Raw genomic sequence first — 11,528 nt, forward strand, 5'->3', positions numbered from 1 at the left:
AACTCGTGAACTTGCAGATGCTATGATGGCTCATGCTGCTTTGCTCAGTTTTCATTCAAAGATCTTGGTATCAACCAAATTCTTTTAATTTAAAATCCAAGACTGAACTTATGATGCTTGTGCTCTCCCAGTAAAAATGTTATTTCATCCCTGCTTTTCCTCTCCCTTTAAATCTGTTTTTATTTTTCCTGACTTCAAAGCTTGTAATCCTTGGAGTCATCTGAGTCTGATTAATATGAGCCTCAAAAAAAGAAAATAAAGTTCTGACTGTGAAACTGTCTTGTACCATCTCACTAGGATACAAAGATTCTTAATCATGCCTGTATCACGTTCTAACTGAACTATTCCTAATAAATCATGTATACTCTATCACTTCCCTCAAGAGTATGCTTCTTTTGTACCACTCAGCTGTTGAGATTGCAGGAACTTACTCCTTATCTAAGAGAATTTCCCTGGTCTCCAGTGAAACATCAGTGTCTTTAAAATTATTTTGCTTACACTGAAGTCATTGCCATGTTCCTTTATACACTGCCTTGGAGAGCTTATTATCTCATACTTCCCAAGGCATACCCAACTTTCCATTTTAAGTAAAGATTAGTGCTTGATCTCAGCTAGGATTAGTAGCATTAAATCCCCATAATATGAAATAGAATGTACTACCTTTCTAGGGTTGTATTCTCAGGGTACATCTATACTATGATAGAAGACCTGCAGCATGGCCGCGGCTGGCCCAGGTCAATTGACTCTGACTTGGGCTACAGGGCTATAAAATTAGCGTGTAGACTTTTGGTCTCTGGGGGTACGTCTACATCGCAATTAGACATGCACAGCTGGCCCATGCCAGCTGATTCGGGCTCATGGGGCTTGGGCTGTGGGACTGTTTAATTGCAGTGTAGATGTTCAGGCTCAGGGTGGAGTCCACACTCTAGAACCCTGAGAGGTGGGAGGGTCCCAAAGCTCGATGTAGGAGGGTCCAGAGCTTGGGCTGCAACCCACGTCAGAACATCTACACTGCAAATTAAACAGCCCCATAGCCCGAGCCCCGCGAGCCTGAGTCATCTGGCATGGGCCAGCCATGGGTATCCTAATGGCAGTACAGTACAGGCATACCCTGAGACCCCACTAGCCCCCGGCCCCTCCCCTTCTGCACAAGGCCCTGCCCCTCATCCTTCCCTTCTGCCCCCATCCTCTGCAGAAGTCCAGAGCACCCCCACCATGGCCCCCAACCCTCTGCCCCTAACCTGAGCCCCGAAGCGCTGGAAAGCCAGGGGGCATGGTTCCAGCATCCCAAGTGCCGGGCAGGCAGCGCAGCCGCAGAGCCAGCACCAGCCACCATGCCAGCGCTCCCCAGCCCCAGCCCAGAAGAGCAGGAAGGAATTGCACTGCAGGAAAGGGCATGGGGGTGGAGCGTGGGCAGGGCCATGCCAGGCTGTTTGGGGAGGCATAGTCTATGATACCCGCCACCCATGCTGCAGCCTGAGCCTGAATTCTACACTGCTATTTCATAGCCCCACAGCCTGAGCACTGCAAGCTTGGGTCAGTTGACCCATGGCCAGAAATTCATTGCTGTGGGAGTTTTACTGCCACATAGACATATCCTAAAGAATCTGAAGAACTCAGAGGTTTCTCTGCTACTGTAGTGAGACTTCTGCCTCACAGGTCCATTTCACTGCTCCTGGTCACTTGCATCATATATCTATACGATTTTCCATTGTTTTTTCCTGTTTGTGCTTTATCTGATGCAAAATGCTTCATATGGGGTAAAAAAAACTGCACCAAGGTAGAATCAGAATATTTTAGCCATATAAAGATATATGATAGCTATACATGAGATCTCTAACAAATGTTACATTTAAAAGGTCAACTGCATCAGTGTTTTGTTTAACTTGGTTTCCCCAATGCAGGGTTCATAAAGACACACATGGATTGTTTTAAAATTGGGGCTAAATATGAATAGTGTATTTCATAGATAAAAGTGAGATATGTGGTAAATAAAAATTCCATGCCACTAGTAAAACTCTACACCTTTACTCCTCGTGCATTTTTTACTCCTTTTTTGTCCCGCTTTCCCCTCCCCACCCACCCCCGCCCACTACCACCCTTTCCAGAGCCCCTAAGTATCATTTCTGGACATATGTGCAATTTTGGCAGTCAGCATTTTGAAAAACAAGGTTTTTTATTTTAATTTATTCTTACTAGAAGCAATCAAAATAAATGAATATAGATTTCATGCCTTTTTCTTTATTAAGAGGAAAATATGCTTTTGTATGCAGTTAGCACATTTCTAAATAAATTCATTTATTTATTAATTAATTGTACCATCTAATGACAGAGAAAAAAGGAGAAGTGTTAATTCATACATGATTATCATGATTTTTTTGAGAAAATTACTTTTATGCAGTTAATAAATTCTAAATATAAGTTGGCTAAATAACTGCACAAAGGATTAGTGATAGAAAGAGAAAATACGGACCATCACAATTGTTCTACCGCCTCCTTTCAGAGTTTTCCAAGAAAAGGGTTTTTTTTAAATCTCATAATATAAAAAGGCAGAGAGAAGGAAAAAGCAGCTTACTCCACTGATTGTCACTAGCCAAATGGCAGTAATACCGACGTGGGTGGATAGGTGTGTGTTCATGTTTACCTGTATTCCTTGGTCAAAAGACGTAATTAATTTCTTTATTTAGACACATACCAGCTGCATAAAAAGCATATTTTTCTCTTAAAGTGAGGGAAAGTCATGAAATCTATATTTTTACTGCTTCCACTAAAGAGAAATTAAATAAAATTTTTAAAATGCCCAAAACTGGCCAATGGTGCAAAAAAATGCACACTTGTTAAAAAAAACAATACATAAGGGACCTTGAAAGGGCAGAAGAGGGCAGGACAAAAAGCAGCAGGGAGGTATGGAAACCTGTCAAAAATACATAATGTGTAAAGTTAAAGAGTTACTACTACCCATTGCACTTTTCTAACAGGTAGGGGTATTGTCCTCAATATTCTGGCCAAATTCTAAGTTGGGGATTACATTTTACCTACCTACATTCCCTCTGTAATTTTTCTTGGATAATGTATTCTTAACTGTCTGTGCTAAACCATTGGGTAACATTCCTAGATGCTGTTAAACCATTGTTCCATTTCACTGTGAAAGTGATTGGACTTCACGACTGTTTGCTAAGTGAGTGTAAAAAAGCCGTTTATATAACGCTTTAGGATCCTTGAGAGTCACAACATAGATGCGTTATGGTTTTTATTGTCATTACTTCATACAAATGTTATGTCGCGTTGCAGAAAACTGGGAGTTTTGCAATTGACAAATAAGAGCACGATCAGTCAGCGTAGCCCCAATTGTTTTACAGTAATAAAAGACTTTGGCCATTATATGGGATAAATTAACAAAAGCTTTGAAAACGATTACTTTATTTTAATATTTATTTTTGGCATTTATTAATTTTAATCTGTATATACAAGACTTGGGACAAGGATTTACCTCCATCGAATCTATCATCTGTGATTATAACCATTATAACACTGTGTACACTGTATATAATACTTATTCTGACAGAATGAGTAACAGAGTGGGAAAGGAAGACTTCTAAATCTGTTAAATTGAACAATAACAGCACAATATCTACCAAACATATTTGTAGACACTGTGCCTTTTAAGACATAAATATGCTCGAGTGATTGCAAATAAACAAAGCTTCTTTGTGAATACTTGTGCCCCTTCCACACAGTATGTTGCTAGAATCAACAATATGTGAATAATATGCTACGTAGTAATTTATGTAACAGTACATGGATGGCTGAAGACTTTGTAAAGGTAACTTAGTGCAAATACTTACACAGTCATCTGTGGCATCTTTGACAGCAGTTATGGTAAATACCATCATTAAAGGCACAATGGTAGTAAACCAAGACAAGGAGGATATTTCTGGGATCAGCTACAAGATAAAGTTCTATTAAATACTTTTAAACAAATTTTAGTGAAATTTCAGTAACAATATTTCAAAGTAACTAATAATTTTCATAAAAAGTAGTGCTGAAGTAAAGAAAATCTGTCACATTGTCATATTATTAATACATTCTGAGGGTAAAATTGCAGCAAATAGAATATTGCAGACAAAAGGGGGTGAGCTGGAAGAAAGAGAAAAAGAAGAAGAACTTGAGAGAACTATGGGGAGAAGAGTAGATGTGGGAGAGCAAGAATAAGAATGGATAGCATGATGAAAGAAAAATGGGGAGAGAAAAAGAGAAACAGAGAAAATGAAGCAAAAATAGAAATCAAGGAAACAAACAATGAGAACAGAGATGAATAACTCACACTGACTTCAGTGGGAGGTATTCATAACCTATGAGAGGAGAATAGGGCCCAAGTAAAGCAAAAGGCCATGAAACAATACAAAGTGTAAGAAGACAGAGTGTGAACTAAATAACAGTGAGTAAAAACCCAAAATACATTTTGCCAGGTATATGGAACCTTAAAGAATGCAACACAAGGGAGAACACTCCGAAAGAGGAAAAACTCCAAAAAGTGAGACAAGGTGAGTGAGGTAATATATTTTATTGGACCAACTTCTATTGGTGAGGGAGACAAGCTTTCAAGCTACATAGAGCTCTTCTTCAGAGGCTTCTTCTTAAAAGGTCCCAAACCTCAAGAACTGTGTGGCTCGACAGCTTGTCTCTTTCACCAATAGAAGTTGGTCCAATAAAAGATATTACCTCATCCACCTTGTCTCTCTTAAATCCTGAGACCAACATGGCTATAACACCACTGCATACAAAAAGTGAGACAGAACAGAGAAAAGGGATGGCGAACAAATGAGAGCCACAAACAGAGAATGAGAGATCAGAAAAATGTTTATTAAAAAGCAGGAGAGATATTTATTTTATTGAGATTTTAAAAAAATATTCTGTGCCAAACCTGAACATTTGACTAGAGTTTCATTTAAATATAAATGCAAAATTCAGATTTATTCAGGTCCAGATTTCAAGTCTCCCAAAAGTCTGGATTTGGGATTCCATTATAGAGAGACTGTAATCATGAAGTACTGATTGGGGATGTGGATTTTAATTTAGACAAGAATTGTTTTCTATATCACCTCACATACTCTAGGCATCCTACAGGGATGATCATTAGGGCTGGTTTACTTATCCAATTAACTTAAGTTTAAAAAGGAACAAGCAAACCAGTTTGGGTAAAATAAGAACTAACCTGGGCCTTCACCCATACCTCAAACTGCATCTAATCATTTGAGGAAATGCCCTATCAAAGAAGTCTGGTACTGCTACTCCTTCTCTGCTTCACCACATGTCCCCAATAGGCCCTCTTTCTCCCCCTTGTCATGTCCATTCAATATTATCTTGGAAACACTCATAATAGAGTTAATCAGAAAGTCATTTTAGGCTATTCGATAGTTGTCGCTCAACAGCTACATTTTAATACCCATGAAATCTGATCAACCTAGAATAATTGTATTCATTTGTTTGGTATTGTAAGTGACCATTGCATTGCTATTAACACATATAATTGGGTCTCTTTGTTAAGAGAAGAGAATAGTATCAAAATTACACTTCGGAGAAAAAAGAAAGTTCTACATCACCTGTAAAATCAGAAGGAAAAGGAAGTAAGCGTTTGCAGCCCTCTGGAACTGTTCAAATAAATTAACTGGCAAGAAAGTAAGAATGTTGTATTTAGACGTTTTTATGCGATTGTTCTGAAAAATAAGAGAAAGATGTAAAGCATGTTAGTACCAGCATAGAAAAATCTAAGCTTATAAAAAAATCTACTTCAAGTTTGGAACACTCAGCAGTACTGATACTTAAATTCAGAAAGTCATCTTGTAGCATCTCAGTTTTATTCCTTAATTAGTTTTGTTTCTTCCTTTGTTCAATTATTCCTTAAATTGTTGATTATAATTATCACTTAAATTATTGGTAATAGAAGTTCTAATTTTCAACAATGTTTTAAATCAAGATATAAAATCTTTAGGCAATAAATGGGAGCTTCCAGATTCCTTATCTCTAAACTCTTATTTAGGGCGGGTAAGAAAAGTTCACACACACTAGGAGAAAGGATGGATTCAGGAAGGGTTATAGACACATACACTCCATATTCAGGAGCAATACCTAATTATGCAGGGTTGGGAGGGGGGTCGGGAAGGGGATTCCAATAAGGGTTTCATGCATTTCCCAGCAGATGTCACTGCAAGACAGAAGCACAGAGGAGGCAGACATTAAGCTATGCTAAGAGTAAAATGCAACACAACCCAATAACAAATTGCACACGCACACACATTTGCTTGATTCTTTTATTTTAATTCTCTAAAATGCACAACCCCATTCAACACAACCTACATTTAGTTTGGCTGCTATGAAAGCCTGGAATTTCTTTTTGGGAGGGCTGCAAGACCCACAAAAAGAACATATTTCACTTCTGAAGTGGACCTTGTGATTCTGGTTATCCTATTAGCCTACTATGTATTGCCCTCACTTCTGCTGTTTTACTACAACAAATTTTTTCCTTGGTGACAACTGTGATTACTTTTACAATAATATGAATACAAATAAAACTTAATCATTCATTAATATATATCTAATTGTAACTTATACAGCATGGTATAATACAATACATATGAAAGCATGTACCAGAGTATATTGTTCTTTCAATAGCTAGCAAACTAATATCATGGGGTAAATTAGTTTAGTCTGTATCAGCTGTTATTGTGCAACTCAGAATATCACCTCAGAGAGGTCTGTCTTTTTAAGATTTGTAACTAATCCAAAAGTTTGCTAGTAACCAAAAGGAAAATGCTTTGTAAGGAATATTTATAATTTGCTGATGGTACAATGTCTGTTATAGCCAAGACAAAAATGAAAGTTCATCTGAAAGTTGTACTGCTCCAATCATTTCCCCAAAGGGTCCATTTTAGTGTCCAAATATACATCCTCCATGTCATTAGTATGCAAAGCAGTAAGTTGTGCAAGAATGGCCAGAGAAAACCCATAAATGCTGTTACAACTCTGAATGAGGTCCATCAGTGGACACTCACTAGATTGTTGTATTTGGATCAAACCTCAGGGTTCCATATGCTCTTGGCCTTCTGGGTCTGAGCAGAGTCTAGGCCAGGGGTGGGCAAACCTACAGCCCGCGAGCCAGATGTGGCCTGCGACCCATTTTAAGCCGGCCCACGAGCTCCCACTGGGGAGCAGGGTCTGAGGCTTGCCCCGCTCTGGCGCTCCAGCCACGGCGCAGGGTCAGGGGCCACACCATGCAGCTCCCAGAAGCTGCAGCATGGCCCTGCTCTGGTTCCTATGCGCTCCAATGGCCCCCTCCGGCGTGCCAATAGGAGTTGCAGGGGAGGTGCCCGCCGACGGGGCAGCATGCAGAGCCACCTGGCTGCGCCTCCGCGTTGGAGCCGGAGAAGGGACATGCTGCTGCTTCTGGGAGCCACTTGAGGTAAGCGCCCCTGGGAGCCTGCAGCCCTGACCCTCTCCTCATGCCTCAACCCCCTGCCCCAGCCCTGATCCCCCTCCTGCCCTGCAAACCCCTCGATCCCAGCCTGGAGCACCCTCCTGTACCCCAAACCTCTCATCCCCAGCCCCACTCCAGAGCCTGCACCCCCAGCCGGAGCCTGCGCCCCTTCCCGCATCCTTGATTCCCCTCCTACCCTCCAAACCCCTCGGTCCCAGCCCAGAGTACCTTCCTACACCACAAACTCCTCATCTCCAGCCCCACCCCAGAGCCTGCACCCCACAGTTGGAGCCCCCTCCCATACCCTGAGCTCCTCATTTCTGGCCTCACACCAGAGCCTGCACCCCCAGCCAGAGCCCTCACCTCCTCCTGCACCCAACCCTAATTTTATGAGCATTCATGGCCTGCCAAACAATTTATATTCCCAGATGTGACCCTCGGGCCAAAAAGTTTGCCCACCCCGGTCTAGGCACTGGCTCTGGGTTTCTAGGCACATTCTCACGGTAAAGATCCTTTGTCTAGGACCCCTTCTGAGATATAGGGCTCTGCAGTCCTAAGCCTAGGAAAACTAGTGTCAGCTCTCCCAAGCCTCCCCAGTAGCTCTTGCTACTTATAAGCACCCAGAGTTCCACCAATGCTGTGGACCTTTCAGATTACTGTTTCCCCTTCAGGGGCTACATGATAGTGAAAGCAAGTAACACAGATACTTTATAAAGGAATTTCTGAACCAATCACACTTTACTCATGGACAAAGCACAAAAGATATACAGATCTATAGAAAACAAAAAAAACCTGCACTCAAAAGCCTCCCTCCAGTATCCTCACCATTTCAAGAACCCTCAGGTTTTGGTCAGCCCTTCCACAGCCCTGCATCCCAGGACCATCCTTTCTTCCTGCATAGCCTTGCAATCTGGTCTCCTCTCTCTTTAAAATGGCAGGTAAGAAACCCTTCCTTTTATAAATTTCCAGTCCCCAAGTTTCCAGTCCATTCCCATTGGCTTCAAGTCCCTCATCAGCTAATCCATTACTTAGTTACAAGCCCACCTGGAAGAACTGGTTCATCAGGTGGCAACTAGCTCATTGTCCTAGAATGCTTCCATTTGAATTGGAGATCCTCCAGGTTAACAAACCTTGATTGCTTTCCATTGTTAGCCCTCTGACAACACCTCCAGGAATCCCAGTTCAGTATGGAGATTAAAAGACAATGGGGAAGATACTGTGCAGTTTTACAATCAAAATGGCATTCATGAAACAAAATTGGAGTTTACAGTTTGATATAGATACATACAGACATACATTAGATGCTATCCTGAATCACTGAGTGGATACTGTAGGCTAAAATCTGGCTGCCACATGAATACAATGAAATCCACAAACAGAGGAGGAATATGGGGCAGAAGTTCTACATGCAGAGATACTGGCTCCCCCAAAAAAATCCATGCAGAAAACACGTGACAAGAACCAAAAGGGTGTTTTCCTGGCAGAGCTACATTAGTGTGCTTATGGTTCCTGACCCATGCAGATTCTTCTTTCTTTTAGGAGAACTTATCTGCTGTGTCAATAGTTTGGGAGCCTACAATCACAAGGAGCCACTGATGGTCAGACTATGGACACAATGTACTGATGCTTCTGCAGCTTCAATGTGCGTCTATTTTGCGGGCATTTTTTCAGATAGCCAGCAGATGGCAATATATTTGGTATACGAATACTTATCTATTATTGCTTTCAATATACACCTCTACCCCGATATAACGCTGTCCTCGGGAGCCAAAAAATCTTGCCGCGTTATAGGTGAAACCGCGTTATATTGAACTTGCTTTGATCAGAAGGAGTGCACAGCCCCCCCCCCCCCTTCCCGGAGCACTATTTAGTAATTTGTCTTCTTGATGTATGTGCTCAACCATTTTGCAGACCTCTTAAAGACACTCCCCCCAGTTTTTACAATGTGGTTCTACTCTGAAAAGCAAGTCTGTAAAAATGATACTTAATTACTTTGCTGCCTGTACGTTTTCAGCTCTTTTTACGTTAGTGATAAACACAGGAGGTGGGGCGTACTATTTTTTAATTCCTTTTATAAATGCAGAGGCAGTACAGCTATGGGACAAAGAATTTGGTATTTATTCTGGCTCAAGCATCATCAACAGAATTGTTAATTAAATTCCAACTAAATGAGGTCTTTGCACTGGTCTTCAGTGCAGAGGATGTGAGGGAGATTGCCACACCTGAGCCATTCTTTTAGATGACAAATCTGATGAACTATCCCAGATTGAGGTATCAGTAGAGGAGGTTCTGGAACAAATGATAAATTAAGCAGTAATAAGTCACCAGTACCAGATGGTATTCACCCAAAAGTTCTAAAGGAACTCAAATATGAAATTTCAGAGCTACTAACTGTGGTAAATAACCTTTCACTTAAATCAGCTTCTATATCAGATGACTGGATGACAGTTAATGTAACACCAATTTTTAAAAGAGGCTCCAGAGGCGATCCTGGCTATTACAAATCAGTAATCCTAACTTCAGAACCCACTAAATTGATTGAAACTATAGTAAAGAACAGAATTATAAGACACCTAGAGAAACACAATATGTTGGGGAAGAGTCAACTCGCCTTTTGTAAAGGGAAATCTTTCCTCATCAATCTATTAAAATTCCCTGAGGGCATCAACAAGCACATGGACACAGTGATCCAGTTGATATAGTGTACTTGGACCTTCAGAAAGCCTTTGACAAGGTCCCACATCAAAGACTCTTAAGCAAACTAAGCAATCATGGGATAAGAGGAAAGGTACTCTCATGGGTCAGTTACTGGTTAAAAGACAGTAAACAGTAAGAATAAATGGTCTTTTTCACAATGGAGAGAGGGAAATAACAGGGTCCCCCAAGGATCTGTACTGGCACCTGTGCTGTTCAACATATTCATAAATTATCTGGAAAAGGGGGTGAACAGGGAGAGGCGACATTTGCAAATTATACAAAAATTACTGAAGATCGTTAAGTCCAAAACTGACTGCGAAGAGTTACAAAGGGATCTCACAAAACTGGGTGAAGGGGCAACAAAATGGCAGATGAAATTCAGTGTTGATAAGTGCAAAATAATGCACATTGAAAAACTTAATCCCAACTCTAGATACAAAATGAAGGGGTCCAAATTAGCTGTTAACACTCAAGAAAAGATTTTGGAGTCATCATGACGACTTCCCTGAAAACATCTGCTCAACGTGCAGTAGCAGTCAAAAAAGCTAACAGAATGTTAGGAACCACTAGAAAAAGGATAGATAATAAAACAGAAAAATATCATGATGACATTATATAAATCAATGACTGTCTCCTGCAATCACCTTGCAGTCTGTTATATCTTTTATTTCCTGTCAGGAAGCAAGAAAGTAGTCAGTCAATCTGGCTTCTAGTCTTTCTACTCTTGTAAGTAATAAGATAGTCGTCTCTTTTCGTAAAAAATGTGTTGGAAACTATTAGGTCACGAGCTTGTGCCAGTTGCACTATACTTTCTCCTTTATCATTTAAAGTTCCATAGCCCTGGCCACCACGTACGCTACTATATCCACGCATGTCTCTTCCAACATTCCTATTTAAATTGACACCAATAACGATTTCATTTTCTAGAATTTGATGAAGAGCAGTGTCTAACATTTCCCAGAAACTTGCCTTCTCTTCCTTACCACAGCCAGACTGGGGCACATGTGTGCTAACTATGTTTAACAAGCCACAGTAGCAAAATACGTTTAGCAAGCTGTGGTAATACAAAGAATAAATAATATGTTAACTAGTAAGGGATAGTGTGTTAAGAGCACAGACAAGTTATTCTAGTCCAGGGGTCGGCAACGTTCGGCACACGGCTCACCAGGGTAAGCACCCTGGCGGGCCGGGCCAGTTTTATTTACCTGCTGACGCGGCAGGTTCGGCCGATTGCGGCCCCCACTGGCCGCGGTTCGCCGTCCCGGGCCAATGGGGGCGGCGAGAAGCCGCGGCCAGCACATCACTCGCCCGCGCCGCTTCTCGCCGCCCCCATTGGCCCGGGACGGCGAACCGCGGC

The 11,528-nt window shown here is 41.3% G+C and overlaps 1 protein-coding gene across 1 annotated transcript in view; it reads right to left on the reverse strand.

Annotated features, from left to right (window-relative positions):
* ATP8B4 (ATPase phospholipid transporting 8B4 (putative)) overlaps positions 1-11,528 on the reverse strand; it is a 201,471-nt gene that overhangs the window by 131,291 nt on the left and 58,652 nt on the right. Inside the window, 2 exon segments of the mRNA XM_034784937.1 lie at positions 3,846-3,944; positions 5,604-5,717. Coding sequence (XP_034640828.1) covers positions 3,846-3,944; positions 5,604-5,717 — 213 coding nt within the window.

This window comes from Trachemys scripta, chromosome 10 (assembly GCF_013100865.1).
Source record: "Trachemys scripta elegans isolate TJP31775 chromosome 10, CAS_Tse_1.0, whole genome shotgun sequence".
In the NCBI taxonomy this organism is placed as follows: domain Eukaryota; kingdom Metazoa; phylum Chordata; order Testudines; family Emydidae; genus Trachemys; species Trachemys scripta.